The sequence below is a fragment of the Oxyura jamaicensis genome, chromosome 2, assembly GCF_011077185.1.
Source record: "Oxyura jamaicensis isolate SHBP4307 breed ruddy duck chromosome 2, BPBGC_Ojam_1.0, whole genome shotgun sequence".
Classification (NCBI taxonomy): domain Eukaryota; kingdom Metazoa; phylum Chordata; class Aves; order Anseriformes; family Anatidae; genus Oxyura; species Oxyura jamaicensis.
In genome coordinates, this window is record NC_048894.1 from 90,232,953 (window position 1) to 90,252,250 (window position 19,298).

A 19,298-nucleotide genomic window follows, 5' to 3' on the forward strand; every position below is an offset into this window, starting at 1 on the left:
AGCTACGGCTTATATTTTCTTCATCTGCAAGCCTTAGTTCTCTTATCTGTCTTCCCAAGATTAAAAAGAATTCTTTGACCTTCCTTATTTCCAACCTAACGGTATGCTGGAGTAAATCATATCCTAATCTTCTGATAAACCAGTCCGTCTGACCTACATAACTCCTGCTTTCAAGCACCTTACTCAGTCTGCAGACACCTCATGCCCTTTTTCTGCATTCTTTCTGAAGACGTTCAGAAAAAAATGAAGACAGCATAACATGCAGTATTAAGTTAGCAGTCTCAACAAAGCCATCTATTTGTCATTGCTCTTTCTCTAGTTCTTTTCTACTCAGTAAAATGTTCCTTTTTTTTCCCCATCACAGCCTTTAACTTGGAAGTCACTTTCAACTGTTCGCCCACAGTGACCCCTTTCCAAAATATCACATATAGATATGGGCTGTACTCGACCTTCCAAGGTGTGCAACTCTGCCCTTGGGTGATCAACCAATCTATCAACTAAAGCAAGTCATTACATCAGCACATTTGCTCAGCATGCTGTTAATTTCAAGATCATAAAAAAAAAAGAGGTTTAATGAGAAGTAATCCAGCAGCAGGATCAGCTAAACTGTAACTCACACTTACAACTTTAAGTAAATCTTAAAACCTGAATCAGGTTTACTATCTTTTGTAATGCTGCAAACATGGTTGTTTTCTCCTTGGTAGGGCCTGCCTCCTAAGCTACAGTAATGTTTCCTGATTTAGCTACAAAACTCACCACCCTGAAGCAGGCATCCAGATGGTGAAAACACCATCCTTCTTCCTTCCACTGGGACCTGGTTACAGATCCTTCCTGCAATGCAGCTTTCAACACCGAAAGCAGCATACTGCTAGACATGCAATATCCTCTCGTCCCGACACTCACAAAAAGAAAAGTGAAAAAAAAAAAAGCTCCACTGAATCTCGTTTTGTTAGGACAGCTTCAGTTAACTCCTTAATATGTTACCCTTTGAAAAATGTATGGCAGCCAGGGAATGAGGAAATTAACTGCAGCAATCAGGCAAAGCTCGATTCCCTGTGGCATGAGAAACATACAGTGCTGATTTAAGGCAACTATGAACAAGAGCTGGGGATTAGTTCAAGTGGCAACAAGCACAGAACCTGTACTCGCTGGAACAACTTTTCTTCCCCAGTGCCCACAAAAGAAACTGCCTTCCTTAGGGAGCGATGGATACACCAACTTAGACATACCCACCTGAACTGCAGAAGCCAAGGTGGCAATGGGGATGAACAGCAATAGAACAGTGTTAAAATGGACTAAAAACTATGAAAAGATTAACAAACCTAAGTTCACTTCTTGTTAAGACAACGTGCATGTAACCACAGCACCATATAAAATCAACTGAATTTTAGATCAGCTGCATTTTGGGAAATTACTGTATTTTCTTTAGCACAGTAGGTACAGAAATGCAAAGAAGCAGCAACACAGAATCTAGCAATTTGATATCAAGTAGCTTGCCAACTTTTCTAATGAGTAGAATAGCTTCAATGGTACATTCAGCAGCATCCCTCTCTCTACTGGCATTTGAAAATTTTCAGATCTCTTTGACAGGATACCTAAGATTTCAGACATGAATTTTTTCCTAACCAGCAAAATTCAAGATCCTGCTGAGGACTCTGAGGAGGAAGTCACAGAAAATAACATAAGCTCTTTCCAGTGTTAAACACTTGACAGATTACACTTTCCTGCTTTAGAATTTATTCTATAGCCACAGGCTCTGAAACTTTAAATACTCTAATTTGAGGGTGAATAGACTGAATTCAAGGCCAAAACTATGAGTAAACACTAGGCTAAAATGGTAATTCAGCATTTCCACATGTATCAAGAAGCACATAGTTTAATCTCTTGTATGTCAGGTCCATAGACTTTGGAAATATTTCTGTAACGCTTTCATGCTCAGTTTTCCAATGAACGAAAAAAGCATCAGAAATCTGTGTATTTCCTGCAGGACTCTAGATACCTCTCTGCCAAATGGAGATTTTGTCTTCCAACTTTTAACAGAGTGAGCAGACACACACCCGCTTATATATATACGCATGTGAACGTGTGTGGATAGGAACTTGCACTCAAAACAGAAGTAAAATAGAAGCAGCACTCTTGCAACAAATGATCAATTTTCAAGTGTCTGTTGAACATCTGAATGTAGCCTGACTGGATTGCGGAGGGATATGCTACACTCACAGATTGCATCCGAGTGAATGCTTTTTTTTTCAAATTAGAGGCTCTGAACAACATGTCCATTATTTCCATGTATTAAAGCATAGTTTTTTAAGTAATGGTTTTAAATTTAAAAGGTGTAGATTTAGGTTACATGTTAGGAGGAAATTCTTCATGGTGAGGGTGGTGAGGCCCTGGCACAGGCATCCACAGCTTCTCTGGGCAGCCCCATCCCTGGAGGTGTTCAAGGCCAGGCTGGACGGGGCTGTGGGCAACCTGGTCCGGTGGAGGTGTCCCTGCCTATGGCAGGGAGATTGGAACCAGGTCATCTTTAGGGTTCTTTCCAATCCCAACCATTCCATGATTCTATGAAAAGCCAAAAAAAAGTATTCCTTGAGATCCTGAAGGAATAGTAACTTTTACGGTTACTTCTGATCTTCTCCTCACTTGGTTTTTTTTTCTTCTTTAGCTTTTAAGAAAGCAAAGTGAGTAAAAGATAAATCTAATAATGATATAATCCCAAATAGAATTCAGTAATGATGCATGCTGCAAAGTTAAGAAAGCCACAGTGCTTTATCCTAGAGTCACATTTCGATTTTCTCTGCTTATTGTATTACACTGTTGCAGAAGGAAAAAAAAAAAAAAAAAAAACTGAAAATTTAAGAAGCAATTACATTACTTCTTCAAGGACTACAGAATAGCTCAATTAAGTTATGCTAAGAAGTACTTTAAAGCCAGAAAAACAATGTCAGCTAAGTTCTCACAACAGCTAAAATTTTCATTCACTTACTGCCCCAATTAATGCATTGTACTAATCTCTGTTTTGTGCAGTCTGTTTTCTGAAAATTCTAAATTTGAGTCCTTTCTCTTTCAGTCAGTCCTGTTAGTAACTCCACACTCAACACTATTACTACAAGTTTCATCAAGTTACCTTCTTTTAAGAAAACATTTACTTTTTGTAACAAGAACCTTTGTGAAAGACTTCCATAAATATGATAAACCATGGTTCTGACGAGACAGAAAGGCCTATGAAATGTACAGGACAAATAATGACTACATTGCAGCACCCACCCACAGCGTTTAACAACATTAACTAATCTTCAGGTAGGCACAGCTATGTCAAAACAAAAGACACATGCTGCTAGGAATGATGGCTAGGAAGGGCTCGAAGTCACCGTGCATCTAGTATCACCTGCAGCCACAGCCCTTGAATACTGATTGTCTGGCAGTTTCCTCTCAATCTGCTAACTCATGGAATTGGCACAGACCAAACTTCCAAACTGGAAGGTATAAATACACCAGCTTATCCCGAAAGTTTCTAAAGTGGATCCAACAGCAGTTGGACTGTTAAGGCTTCCATCCTTCCTGGTGTGACAGAAGGGTCACCTGCACCGTGGCAGAGGAGGCAGGATGACCACTCTCACTGCTGGCTAGGGAACTGTATTGTTCAAAGGCACACAAGTTACTTTTTGCAGAAGATTTGAGTTACGAGTTAGAAGCTGCAAATTAGGAAGTAGAAAACTTGTGAGTTAGAAACCTCATGAATTAAGTGATGAACTAGTGAGTTCACATTAGACTAGATTATAATGAAGAGGACTGAGCCCTGGCTTGTTGTGCATGTTTGTTTGTTTGTTTTCTAATGAGCTTTCTAATGAAGTTTAATCATGTATGTTTGTCACGTAAATTCGAGAGATCCAAAGAAACTGTGACAAACGCTCAGCCTACAATAGAAGTGGAGGAAGAATAGTAGCCTTTAGGGCATCCAATCTTTAAAAGAATTCCAAGGCACCAGTATCCCAACTAGCTCTGCTCAGCCAGTTGACTACATGGTGCCCCAGCAAGCAGCAGGACCCTGATGACCAACAAAGGCAGGAGCATGCATCGCAACAGCAGCACAGAAGGAATCTGGTATAAGCCATTAGACAGCTGAATTTCAATTTTGTGTCAGGGTAACAAGTGCATTGAGATGATCTGCAATTATCATCTGAACTTGCCATTCTTCAGCTTTGTTTACAAAAACCTCTCTCCTGAGCAAGCATCAATGAAGGCAGTAAGGTTAAACTGGCAAAACACCTTGTTTTCTAACAAATGTTTTTGAATGCTGAACTAGCAACCAAGACATGGATTTCAGTCATGCTTCCAGTATCAGTATTTGTCGAGTTAAAACAGGAGAAAGTCCCAGGCCAGAGTCCTTAATACTACTCGCAACCCGAGATGAAGATGTTCAGAAGCCTTCAGCAATCTTGCAGCTATTACATTTCATCCGTTTTCTGAGAGTGTTGGTTTGTTTCAGGATATGCTTACGAGGACACGCCCTAAGATTCAGCAGTTATGTAGGGTACCACAAGGTACAGCTCAGTATCTTCAAGGCCAGAAACAAAAAGTTTTCCATGAACAGACTGATAGGAGGACTTTCAGCTCCTCCATGTGGAAGTTATGATGTGGAAATTAGGCTCCTTTGCATCAGATGTGTCCCAAACAACTGATGTGAAAGTTGCAACATCTGAATTAGGTACATTTAGAGGACATTTTCAATTCTTTAGGTATGATTTTCAACATTACAAGATGTGCAATTAGGTTCCTTCAGTGAAATCAATCACATAAAGGTGTAACATACTACTTACCACTGAAAGCACAAAATTGAGAAGAGCTGTCCCACTGTGGAAAAGGATTGTCACTAATGTTGTAACTGTAGTAAACAAAAGGCTCACGTTGCGACTCATCACTATCCACAGAGACTCCAGGATCTGGAAAAGGAGGGGGGGAATGAAGACAAAGTCAGGAACAGACTGAATTAGCAAGAACCTAACTGCATGCAGAGTGATTCTTCTCCATCAAGTCAAACAAAGATGACATTAAAAAATATACATCTTCCCTTACCCCTAAATCGTAACAGGTATTATTAAACTGTCTACTTTACCAAAGACAGGTTTCTAGATAGGTGGTTACAAGGTTTTAAGAACTTTTCTCCCAGTACTCAAAAGTATTTCATCATGTAAAATTGCAGAAAATCTAGATGTGGTGACACTTGTTTATTGTGATCAGTATCACCTTCAACTGAAAGCAGATCTTGTCCTGGGAGGGAAAGCTCATCTTTTCAAAAGCAGAAATGCTAAAGCACAAAGAACAAGGAGTAACATCATAAAGCCGAAATAAATCTGAAGCTAGCTTCAAATCTACTAACACAATTACAGCTTTAATAAATTTGTTTTAAACATATCTTATGTAAATAAGACGCATAATTTTTATAATGTCTGCAGACAACTACACAAGCTGTGATTTTGCATAGGGATGCAATAGTTAGTCAAGCAGTTATGGAAAATTAATCAAATAACTCTATACAACCTATTAAATTCTGTAGTGGCTTGAGGAACTGATTGCTTATTACTTACAGATAGTAGAGGAGTTTTGAGACATGCCTTTAAATACAAAATACCAGTGCAGCCAAATTAGTTTATGTTTGGAGACAGACACAACAATCTGAATAAGGCAGCAACTTCAGAAACGCTAAGGGCAAAAAGGAATGGCATGATAAGGCAAAGGGAAGCATCCTAAAAGCTGTGCACAACAGCCTCAACACCTATTTCATTCAGAAGGAACACAGTGAGAATGTATTAGCCAAATTGATTCACAGATAGAAGAAGCAAGGTTGAAGTTGAAAAGCCATACATTTTTTCAGCCTAACAGAGCCACATGACCATCTCTATTTTGGAATCAAATGAGACATACAGAAGGTAACTTATGAAGCTTAATTTTGTGAGGGAATAACTGCTGGGGGAGGTGATGAGGATTTACCATATACAGTAAAAACACGATGCCTATGCTTCTTACTATGTCATGGAGTTAGGTATTTAAAGGCTCATCTTTTGAGGAGATTTTTTAGTCTCCTTTGAGAATGCCTCAAGTCAGGCTAGAAGTGATGATGACATCCGGTTGAAAAAAGGTGTTCTCCCACAATACATGTACACTTCCTTACTCTGTGCACTGAGAAATTTATTCAAGGTACACAGCAGTTGGTCCAAGTTCGCTCAGTCACCAGGTAACTTTAATAATGTGCATTACACCATGCGGACTGAAAACACGGAGGACAGTGATTTTTTGCAGGAGCATTCTGTAGCTAAAGCAGAGGCCGATCAGTAAATAATCAGTTAGAATAGTACTGCCATTGCTAACAACACAATCACAAAATGGTTTGGGCTGGAAGGGACCTTAAAGATCGCCTAATTCCAACCCAACCACCATGGGCAGGGACACCTCCCACCATACCAGGTTGCCCAAAGCCCTGTCCAGCCTGGCCTTGGGCACTTCCAAGGATGGGGCATCCACAGCTTCTCTGGGCAGCTTGTGTCAGTGCCTCACTGCTCCCAGAGTAAAGAACTTCCTTGTATCTAACCTAAACCTACCTTCTTCCACTTTAAAGCCCTTATTCCTTGTCCTATCACTACGCTGTAAGAAGTCCCTCTCCAGCTTTTCTGTAGATCTCCTTGAGGTACTGGAAGGCCTCTTTAAGGTCTCCCTGGAGCCATCTTTTCTCTAGGCTGAACAACCTCAACACACCCAGCCTTTCTTCTTAGTAAAGATGCTCCAGCCCTTTGTCTTCATGGCTCTCTTCTGGACTTACTCTAACAGGTCCACGTCCTTCTTCTGTTGGGAGCGCCAGAGCTGAACACAGTTGTCCAGATGATGCCTCATAAGGGTGGAGTAAAGGGGGGAGAATCACCTCCCTTGACCTGCTGGCCACACTTCTTTTGATGCAGTCCAGTTTGTTTTCTGGGATGCAAGCAGAAATTGCCAGCTCATGCTGAGTTTTTCCATCCACCAGCACACCCAAGTCCTTCTCCTCAGAGCTGCTCTCAATCCATTCTCTTCTCAGCCCATATTTGTGCTTGGGACTCCTCCAGCTCAGATGCAGGACCTTGCACTTGGCCTTGAACTTCATGAGGTTTGCACATGCCCATCTCTCAAGCCTGCCAAGAGACATCCCTTCCCTCCAACATTTCAAATAGCCTGTGAGTTTTATGCTAACTGCAAAACTGCAGTCCCAGAGCGTTACTGGGACTTGCTGTGTGAAAAGGACCTTGGTGTCACAGGTATCTCGTTATGATGTGGAGTTTACAGAAAATAGCAAAGGCACTGAAAATAAGAACACTTTTTGAAAACAGAGGCCTCAAACACAAACAGTTCACTGATGAGGATGACATCAAAGAGAGCTAAGAAAAGACTGCTTTTGCTCTAAGAAAAAGCAACAGCAACTAAGAAATGGGGTGGAGGTAAAGGCACAGGATAAGGCACCTGCCATGATCAGGCAAAGTAATAATTCTCCAAGCATCACACAAAATATGGTCTAAGGCAGAGGTCAAGGGGTGGGAGTTGTCCAGACATGACACAAACCATTTTATAAAAAGGACAAGCTCCTTAATTTGAGAGAAGATGATGCTCCAGTTCCAGTTTCCTTACTGAAGAGCTCTTGAGCCTGATTCCCTTGACTTCTGTGACTGACAGTTGATAGCAATGCTAACTACAAGGCCATCAACATGATGCTATTCTACCCTCACAGCTACTGCTGGATATGATTATTATAGACTGACTGACTACTTTGAATACACAGCAATAGCAATTAGTAGATTGTAAAACAAGTCGTTAGCATTAAGTGTGCTATTAATGAAAGTTAGTCCGGTAATTTTTTGTTTTAAAGATTAAAACTGGCCTAATTTCTCAGCCTTGTAAATACTAATCACAACTATCTTTAATTCCTCCACACACACACAGCCCTTTTCACCCCCCACTGCTATTGATGAGCAGATCACATGGACAGGGACTTGTTCCATCTGCTCCAGAGAGTTTACATCTGGTTGGGGCTGGTAAAGTTTCTATCAGGATATTATGTTCCTCCAGTACAGGCTGTAGTTGTTTAAGTTTCCCTACAAGTTTTAGGCGAAGGAGCTAATAACCTGAGCATACATCTGCAGTTAGCTTGGATGCAGTTATCACAGGGTTCAATCAACAGTGACAACAGCTGTCCTAGAAGAACATCCTAGCATTTCGTTTGGGGTAAGCATGGATAGAGCATTTTGGAGACTTTTGGTATTTCCCATGAAGGCAAGGGCATCTTTTGGGACTCGTCTCCAGCTGTGGAGAAAGTTCCCCCTTAAGCATATCTACAATTAAAATTTCACTACACACTTCTCATCACAAGGATGAGAAGACAGAAATATTAGACATTATTCATCACTGAATACAGTATCAGAAAGTGCTCAAATATCCCACTAACAGTCGCAAAAACAAAAACATTAAGTCCCGGCACCTAAGAGTTCACAGCAGCGTTTGAGTCCCAGAGAAAACACTGAATCTCAGAATGCTTACTAGGAAGAGTGCGTGGTAGTTAATTATTAACTAAGAATGAACTGTATTGGAGATACAGTTAGGTAAGTACATGAAGAAATCCTCAGGGACAGAGAAAACATCGGGATATGTGGTAATTCATTGAAATATTTGAGCAATTGAAATTGGATGTCAGCCCAACCTGATTTGGAACATACGTGTATCAGTCATGCTAAAGGAACAGATCGAGAAACCTAACCAAGCTGAAGCTTACTGTGCATGTTTTAATGGAAGGTCTTCTGTCTTTCTGCCTGGGAAATCTCTGAATGAGATACTGGCTGCTGGTAGAATGATGAATACTCTTATGGAAAAAGCAAGATCAATTTAGGAGACATGAGCAATGTCTCCTATACCATCAAGGGAGTTTTGAGTGATCATTCACACATTTAGCCAACAGCAATTTGCTTTTTCAATGTTTCAAACCTTCAAGAAATGGAGGAAAGGGTACAAATGGAAAAGCAGGCGAGTGGAGAAGGAACGAGGCTTTTTCATTTCTCAGAAATTAAGTCTTAACAGCCCAGCAACATATTGCATGTTTCATTCACCTAAAAAAATGCCTTAGGATTCAGCATGGGGTGGAAAATTTGAGGCAGATGTGAGGACCCGCTCCCGTCCTCTCCCCAAACTAAGAACAGGATGAAACAAACCCCACTTTGGAAATATATTACTAAAAAAAAAAAACAGGTTAATAACACTACTGCTTCTACTGAATCTAGAAGAATTCAAAGATGAAATATATCAGAGCTGCTAACACCATAGCTTACAAAAAAAAACGTAATGATGATTTTGAAAAGCTTATCTTTATATAAAATCTGCAGGTAATCTACATGTTTATATAGTGAGTTACTTTAAAATAATCAAGGTCTAACTACATCAAACTAGAGCTAAATATGACTACTATAATGAACAGCATGTTTTGAGGGGGATACAGTGCTTTACTTGATACTCACAGTTAAACTCCTGAATTGATGCATACTGTTACAAATGAAATAAATGCCAGCAATTCCCCAGCATAGCTATACCAGCCATTTAATTATATGCTTTCAACACTAATATGAAAGTTTCTTCCATTATGGGAAAAGCCCAAAGAGAGACATTCCATTTGTCTTTTTTAACATTTTTCTTTTAACAGATGTTCCTTCTCTTACTAAAGAGGATGAACACTTGCTACTATTTCCATGAATGGGAAAGAGCTTATCTGCTTATAACTGCAATATATATAACACTGTCAAATAGTTGTATTTTCAGAGAATACATAGTCATCTGTACTATTCTGAAATATTTCAAAATGCCAAGGGGCTAGCACAACTTTTTCTGCGGCAAACTCTCGCCATAATCTATGCATAGGCATAGCACCACAGAACACAATAAAGCCCACAAAAAATGTGAGCAAAAGCCCATGAAACAAAAAAATGACAAACTCCAAACCCCATCCTCCCCCAAACTACCCAAATGATTTAAAATATTGATCCTTCCCAGTTCAGTATGCCATTCTACAGTAACTAATTGTTCTTCTTCAAAACACTAAGATTTTCATTCTCTCATAAAGACATAAATCCAGAATACAATAAAGTTCCACTGTAACCTAGGATAGGTGAAGCAACTTTCTTAGAAACATTAGACTTATGGTAGAAGTACGCTCATTTTAATCATCTCTAAGCTTTAATGATCTAGCCATGAACACAAATCAGATTTTCAAATCGATTCTAATTTAAAACAGTGTAATATTTATGCAATAGATTGTTTACGAGACAGATAGCAAAGAAAATGCTACCCATAAGGATGTGAAATCAGGATTTAGAGTTATATACTATACAGACCAGGTTACAATCTGTCATTATGGACATGAGAGTATGGAGACAAAGGACAGGTGTTTCCCCACGGCTGATAAGTAATGGGTTCGTGGATATAAACAGGAAAGCAAGCCAACTGCTGCATTTTTTTTCCTGTATTTCTAAACAAGATTTTAGAGAATGTTAAGCACGCTAGCTAGATAATTTTTTTAATATTAATGTATTGCAGTCTTAAATATTTATTCTCTTTTCATTATTTCCTCTATTATTTTAGCCTACTTAGATTACTGAAGCACGCTTATTATGGTTTCTGAGCACTGTTTAGCAATGGAGTAAAGGAGACAGCTAGCACCTATCAAGTAGTTTAGTTTCTCCTCCTCCCCCTCTTGCCTAGCAGCACATTCTGCATTTATTTTAAATGATATGCTCTGGATGTTTATAACTGTGCCCCAAGCACACAGAGAAAGAATTAAGCAAATTTTCACTATTCACTGAAAAAGGTTCACTACAGTAAGAAGTTTGTCTCAACTTCTTGACTTGCCCTTTTTTTTTTTTTTAAATGATAGAAACTGTAAACATTTAAGCATCAGTTGAGAGAAGACCAAGGACACATACATGCCCATCAGTTGAGACCACGAGCTGCCTCAAGGCAAATAACTGCTTAAATTGCATCCACAGAAATCTTATGTTGCAAGTTAGATAATAAATAATATTCCTTAAACATGGATAAACATTAACCTGAATATACTTCTAGATTACAACAGCTCAAGTCAAAGATGAACTGTATCGGGGACTGACTGTATGTTAAGTGCTTCAGATTCAACATCATTTTTTAGACAAATGTAGTTGCTTCAGTTCTGATTGCTTTCAATGCTTTTTCTTTTTCTCCTAATGAGGTGAAAGGTCCAGTGCATTAATTCAGAGACTCACACAGTGTAAAATATTAATTTCATTCTCCACAGAACTTTCATAAAAGAGAAATAAGCTGCTTTCAACCCCATGAATAATAATTTGAGGAAAAAATACGACTACAAAATACACACACATACACACACACACACACACACAATATTTATATGTATTTGTAATATATAAATGTATCTTACAAACTCTTGGTCAATATATTTCTCACTTATAACCTAGACAAATGGTATTCTTTTTTAAAAAAGAAAAAATAAAAGCCTCCAACCCTGCAGTTGCCACACATTTTACATAAAACCAAGGCTGAAGCAAACTGAGATTTGGCAAGTAGCAGCATTTCTAGAAGAGACAGATAAAGAACAATTCCAAAGAAAGGACCTCCAAGAACAGAGGAGTAAACTACAGCCTAAGAAGAATTTATCCAGCTTGAAGGTGACATAGGTGATCCTACAGTAACAATCCCACTCGGGAAGACTTCTGGCAAGCAAATATCATTTAAGATGCTGAAGTCAGGGGGGCTTCCTCATCACACTTGGTTCTGTTTGTAGTATGAATATATCCTAAAGAGACTTACAAATATTACACAGGTAATGGTAAATACTACTACCAATGTTTCCACATCCGTGCACGCCATGTCCTTAGCAGGAGTCCACGAAAGTATTAATATCAGTTAAAATGAGACCAATTTGGTAGTAAGAGCAAACAATACATACCGAAAGAAATGTTTCAATGTTATCATGAACAAATGAAGCAACATCTTGCCAGTCCAGAATATCACCAAGCCAGCTGTTTTGACGGTTTATGTGCCATTTGTGTCCTTTGTGTCTTCCAGAATGTGTTACATTCTTAAAGAAAAAGATGGAAGGATACCAGACGTGAATAACTTAATAAATGTGAAAGCCAAAGACAAAAATTTTCTTAATGAGGAACAACATGTCCAACATGCATCTTAATAGTCAGACCTGCTTTAATTGGCATCCTCAAAAATACCTGGAAGTAAGAAAGCATTTCTCTGTACAACTGAAAAACTAAAAGCTGACAGAAAACTGTAGTTAATTATCCCGTTTGAGTACAGCTCTGCACATTGTACTGATTCATCTCAGTTAAACATCAGCTTGACAGTCTGACTGAGACAACGGTATCTATCTTGCTCTTTAAGAAAGCACACAAGAGGTAATGATTTCAGTTACTGCCTACATAATTTACTGTTTGTAACATATAACTTCTTCCAGTACAGCCCACAAAGACCAATACGAGAAGCTGCCAAAACAACTAGTTCCCTCATAACTAGCATCTGCTTCTCACTGGTAACATTCAGTCATGCAGAAGCTAAAAACTAAACTGGAAGCATGGAGGATTTCTGATGACTACAAAGGTTTGTAACTGCGACGCAGCCAAGAGCACAGAAAATGGTCATAAACACAACAGCTAGTTACTTAGGTGGCTTTACCCTAATTACGAAGTTGTCTATTCTGCAACTGAACCACACGTGACCACAATCTAATCCAAGACTATCTGACTCAGTCTGGGACTGTAACGAAGAGTTTCAAAGAACGATGCCACAATTATACAGCTAGAAAATACAAGCCAACCTGTTGATTAAAACAGATCAAGCTCGTATCTCTGATGTTTATACACGCATCCCTCTACTTCTGTCAGAGTTTTCCAAAACTCTAACCTTATCATTCTGCATTTGAAATGACATTATCTTTTTCTGACATATATATCAAGTATTATACTGAGTGAAGTCCCTGCACTGATTTATATGGATCAATCTCTTCACCCAAGCAACAAGAGATAGGAAAGAAGAAATGGCCTCAAGTTGCATCAGGGAAGGTTTTGTTTGAAGAAATTTCCGGGAGAAAAAAGGAGAAATTTCTTCACTGAAAGGGTTGTGTGGATTGGAATAGGCTACCCAAGGAAGTGGCTGAGTCACCATCCCTGGAGGTCTTCAAGAAACATGCAGATGTAGTGCTTAGTAGCATGGCTTAGTAGCAGACTTGTCAGTGCTAGGTTACAGGTGGGACTAGATAATCTTAGAGATCTTTTCCAACCTGAATGATTCTATGATTATATTTTTTATTTACTACCAATTCTCCCTAGACGCAGTTACATTTTATCATGTAGAATTAGCAAAGTTGTTTAACAATCCACAGCAAAGCAGAGATCTCTTTTCTAGGCAGACAGTTTATTTAGAGACATGCAGAAACATGCAAACAGTCAAAAATCTACCTACAATAAGCCTTTTGTATTCGTAAACCACGAGAAATCTATTTTCTGTTTATCTAGTTCTATTTTCAAAGACTATTCTAGCCATTAACCAGCAGAATTGCGTTATCACTTGCACATTTTTTTTACATTGCTAATGCCCACTTCAAGTTCAGTTACTCCACAATTACACTGCAGTAGCACCTACAGCCTTTTAAAGAGAGGATTCAAGGAAATTGTCAACTGATTCCTCTAACAAATTTACTAATCTTAAAACACAACAAAACAAAACACTTCACACCTGAATAGACTAGCAAGACTAGTTCTCCCCGAAGACGGTAATTCAATTGCATTTATGCCCTCATCTTCCAAGTGATTTATGATTCTGTCATTATTTTACTTCAATGAGTACAGAGACTCAATGGTAATTAATCTCTCAACATCCTAAGAACCTTTTAAAGTATACACCATTTGCTGCCTACCGATCTTTTCACAAAGTTGAAGTTACTGGTTGAATTAACATTTTGTTGGCAATTCCTCCTCAACTCTATAGCTCTCAAGGAAGAGCATCCCCTGAACTTGGGTTCTTCAGTCACCTACAGGCTACAGCAACACCACGCAGGCCTCAGAATGAAGCGTGATTATTATGCTCATACAACTGAAATGATGGGGAGCTTGAACGCTTTACTGAGACTGTTAGGTATCGGACAGATGTTTTGCATGCTGGAATTTAGCTTACATCCAGTCCGCTCGTTTTAAGATAATCTGAAGGACCCCACAAGGCCATTGCAATATTAAGAGAGAAATAGCCAGGTGGAAATTAGCCAGGAAAGACACGTAAGTGGACATGGGGTGTGACAGAAAGAACAGGATCAGAAACTGAATCTGGAGAAGCAGGTAAGCGGCTGCAGCCCAGTGTGCCAGTGCAAGCACAGGGTTTTGAGCAATCAACAAAGCGAACAGACTTCAAAATCATATGCAGGGAGCATCAATGTGCTCCTGCAGCTCCTTCTGCCCTTCTGACTCCTGGAAGGGCTGCTTGCTACTCCGCTCTACAAGAGCATCTACAAGACCACAGCCTCGTAGTTTTCTCTTAAATAACAAACCGCAGGGAAGGAATTACATAATGCAAGTCAGAGAGGTAAGACCTGTGCTGCATACTGCAGCAACAAGGTACTCCCCTCCAGCACGTGTTCTGCTGAATCATGCAGTGCCAGGGTGCATCTGGCACACAGCTTACAGGAGTAAAAGCCTAAGTTTATCAGTATTAGCTGTATCAAAAGTACGCAATTTGGGGGTTAAGCATTCAACACTAAGTGCTTAAGACCAACAAAATGTCCTGTAGATGTAACTTTTATTTCTCCTCAGCAGTCTCATATTCCCCAACAGCATCATGTAGTCTACCACATGATCTTCATGCTTCTGACAGCATTATCTTGTGAAAAGAAATAACCGATTCCTTCCCCTACTATTTTGATCACAATACTCAAACTCTTACTTCTTTCAACACTGCGATCTTCCTCAAACTTCAGAAGTACTTTAAAAGTGACTGCATAAAGAAAAGTTAATAAACTGTAACTGCAATTATTTAAATATAGAGAAGTATTTCAGAGGTATGACTTGTGGATTTTGATATTTCCATTGCACCATGGCTAATGAATTGCTTACTTTTTCCTTTACAGGCAAACAGCACTGACAGCATGAAAATGATTTAGCTCTTACGAACTTTTCAAGATTCAGTGTGCAGAACCCATTTTTGGCATTCGCAAAAATGCATTTAAAGTAATGTGAAAGGACAACTTCTAAAAATTTCAAATCAATAAAAGTTACAGAAATCAGGCAGAATACCAGCTTTTTCCTAACCCCACAAGATCACAGAAATTCAATAGAATGCTCTAAGCTACAAAATACTAAATATAAAAAGTGAACACAGTTTGCTATTATTGCAATTTATAATGCATAATTGTATACACATAAGGACATAGTTCTGAATGTACTCAAACTGTAGCTGTAGAACGAGCTTTTTCTAAAAAAACTAATTTGCTGTTATTATGATCTTTACTCAGTAATCCAAACTTTCTACTAATCTCTCTAAGTGATCATTTCTATAAATAACATGTAAGTTACCCACCTTCACAAACCAAGAGTGATAAAGCCTGTCCCAGAGCTCTAGCACTTGCTTTTCAATCACAGCGGTGTTGTTCACTTTTTCTCCTAAAATTTTATGGAGCTGAAACATACAGAAATCCTTTATTACAAGGGACGGAACGAAGCTACCATCTACTGACAAACTCAAAGCTAAAGAAAGCACAGAGAACTGTCAGTAAAGGCACGGCACAAACCCCGATAATTGGAAAAACCAAGTATTACTATGGAATACACACTTCAGACCAACACGGTTCATAACAAAGATTTTATCTGTAAAAAACATTCTGCCACACTAAACTCAGGCTTCTATCTACACCAAAAAACTAACACGGTCTCTAAAATGCTTAATCCAAAATCTTACTCAGAGTAAATATTCAAATTATTTGAGATGTGTGCTAGTTACCAAAACGCGTATGACAAATCCTCCTGAAAAATGTTAACTTAAAAATAAATAAATAACATGTCAATCTACCACACACTGCCCACATAGTAATTAGAATACTGGTGGTAGGGAAAAAAAAAATACATTTTCTAAAATTGGACAGCTATAACCAGATAAAAAAAAAATACTCATCTTTGTTTGATGTATTTTTGCTGGCAGTCTTATTAAAATGATTTTCTTTCAGCTCTTATAAAAAATATTCCTCCGAGCACAAAGACTATTGAAACCACTCCCAGCCTTCCTTCCCTCACAGACTCAAGATTAGAAGGAGTAGATCTGTTAACAAAACAGCTAACCACATAGAAAAGGAACACTGAGAAAACCTTTTTATTTCTTTTTTCCTTTTATGAAACACACAAAACCAACACATTAAAAAAGGCAGGGGGACCGTACTCTTACCTTATGTGTAATCCACTCTCGGCCATACTGATACACATTATTAGCTGCTGAGTTGAGCGCCTTCTGAATAACCTGGGCTTCTGGGAGCCAGCTGTTTTGTTTTAAAGAAGGAATATAAAGTTAATTGTTACATATTTTACTCATTTCGTATACCTGAAACACAATACAAATTAACATATTGAAGCAACAATAAATAGCTAAGGTGAAAAATGTATACTGCAACTAGACAATTTTGTTGAACATGTCAAAGAGCAGACTTTTTAACAAGCAAAGCAAAACTCAGTCTAGGGCATGGCATTACATTTGTAATTCACTAAGGTTCCTGAAACCTTAGTTTAATTTGTATCTCAACTTTTTCAAAAAGAGATCCTTATTCATATTATGTTCTTATAAATTTTCCCAGCTTTCTAGCTTTCTGACAATACTATGTAAATCAACCTTTTTTAGTTGCAAAGACCACCTTCTGAATTATGAGCTGAATGCTAATTGTTAATGTCGTTTCCTGCATAGGGAACAGGATGAAACAATAGGCTGGAGGGCCAGTTATTTCCAAGTATCTACAAAGCTATCCACTCATACCTATCTTCAGGGATTCCTGTCACTTTCAAGTAACGGACCAACTGAATTGCCAGCATTTCAGCATTGTTGAATAGAGGGCGCACATTCCCTGCTTTGGCTTTCTACATCTTGGTTCAATGACTATAGTGCAGACCTTCAAAAAAAGGCAAACCCAAACTGCTGCATTTGTTCACCTAACTCAGTACTGAAGCCCTTCTGCCCATGTAATTCTTCAGGAATGTTCTGAACAGGATTTCAAAGACATCTCAGTCACTTGTCTCTAAATATAATGTAAATCTAAATGTCTCTAAATATAATGTAATCTAAAATTCTGCTAATTACTCAGCTAGAACTCTGGTGTTTTCATTGTGTGAATATGCTTCAGACAGTCAAGCTTTATTTTCCTTAGTGCTACTTACTCCCATCCTATAGCTAAATGGGAAGGCCAAACAACAGAAGAAACGCCATGAAGGAAGAATCAAGAGGGAGCACTTAAAAGTGATTGTGATTAAGCATTGTTAAAATACTTTATTATAGCATTTATCAATTATATCACTTTAGTTCTGTTTTTGAAAATTTCCCTTGCTCTTAGAAAACAGCATGCAGTTTCTTTTGATCCTATTAAACTGTTGTTGCTTTTGTCTAGAAGGTGCTCTTGAAAAAAAGTCAACTATTTTTTGCCCGTGAAGTGCCTGGACTCACCTTCACTCAAGGTCTGTTTAGCTAAAGCAGAACAAAAGTAAACCTGAACAACTCTCCTTCAAAACCACACTCCTTCCTTACCTATTTCCACTCTGCTGTTCATGCAATCAGTTTGCTCAGCAGGCCACCCTTTTTTTTCTCCTCTATGTTCATTTCGTTCATGATCTTCTCCCTCCCTTAACATTTACCTTGCTTTTTTCTTTAACCATTACATATATCACATCTACAGGCGTCCCGCTATATATAATACACATCTATTCTCAATAGAAACAGCCTTTCCTAACCAATTCATACCAAACTTTTCCCATCCACCATTCTTTCCACCCTTGAACTCTTCTTCAGTCAATTCTAGAAACATTTCTTTCAACTTCTATTCTGTCAAAGACATTGTGCAGCCAGCTCTCTACACTGAAAAAATATTTCAACTCTCAGCTCACAATCTTTTAGAGCAATCTTTCCTATTACTTTTCTTTTCCAGGTAAAAGCAAAAGGAATATTGGCCTCTTTATTCTCGGCACCATGCACGCTTTTCTCCAAAGCTGTAACTAGAGAAGTTTATACAGCTGTCCTTCTCCACCAAATTCCAAACAGTTCTCAATCAGATACCACATGACGCTCTTCCAGAATGAGGCATTAGCACTGCTGCGGCCTGAGAGTTCAGATTTTACATCTGCAAGAGTTACTCCCATTTCTGTTCAGCCTGGGGACTTTTTAAGTTAAAGAAAAATGTTAACAGCACCTGGAAGCTTGTTTATCCACCCTATACTATTTGTTTAACTTCAGCATTCTTACTTTGCCCATTCTGGGTGACTGGCTACTGTCTCATTGATCAAGCTGCTTGTGACTTGAATCATGTGAACGCTCTCTTGATGTACCTGAATTAAATATAGAGAGAAGAAATGTTATGTAATGCAAACAGGAACTCTACCTACAATCAGAGAGTTTGTGATACATTTAAAGAATAATTCTTAAAACACAAACAACCCATTATGAAGAATGAAGTGCCATTAGCCCAGAAAAACAATCAATACGATAAACAGCACTCTGTTCTGACAACTTTGGTCATGCACTGTGTAACTAGCAATGGCAAATGGAAATTTGAACCTTATCTCATCAGTGAAAAAAAACTAACAATGCAGCAGTGCTATCAAAGGAAGTACTAAAATACAAATCATAGTTTCAGATCTATCTTTTAAAGGCATGGATCAAAGAAGAATAAAAATTAATGAATGCTCAGCTCTAATATGACCAACCATACAATGAAGTGCCGCAGCAAATTCTTTCTTCAGTAAGAAAGATAAAAGACTCCATATATAAGTATCTTAATGTTCCTTTTATGAATGTAAGGAAGCTTTGGGCTGGAATGTTTGCACAGCTTTTAAAGCTTTTGATTTTAAGTACTTGACATTATGTAAGCCTACATTTTGGAAAAAGGAGACTAACATCAGAACCCATCTGATTTTTGTTCCGTAACTGTATGCAAGCGAAACATTCAGTCTCCATTGACTATTTCCAGTATGAATTACAGCTCCAAAAAAAAAAAAAAGGAA

General features: G+C 38.5%; 1 protein-coding gene across 5 annotated transcripts in view; it reads right to left on the bottom strand.

Annotated features, from left to right (window-relative positions):
- TMEM245 (transmembrane protein 245) overlaps nucleotides 1-19,298 on the bottom strand; it is a 90,544-nt gene that overhangs the window by 37,508 nt on the left and 33,738 nt on the right. For all 5 annotated transcript variants that reach the window (XM_035319707.1, XM_035319706.1, XM_035319705.1 and 2 more), the window contains 5 exons: nucleotides 18,541-18,623; nucleotides 16,489-16,579; nucleotides 15,631-15,729; nucleotides 12,005-12,136; nucleotides 4,821-4,943 (listed from right to left, as the gene is read on the bottom strand). In XM_035319707.1, the coding sequence (XP_035175598.1) occupies nucleotides 4,821-4,943; nucleotides 12,005-12,136; nucleotides 15,631-15,729; nucleotides 16,489-16,579; nucleotides 18,541-18,623 (528 nt within the window). The remainder of the gene's footprint in view (nucleotides 1-4,820; nucleotides 4,944-12,004; nucleotides 12,137-15,630; nucleotides 15,730-16,488; nucleotides 16,580-18,540; nucleotides 18,624-19,298) is intronic.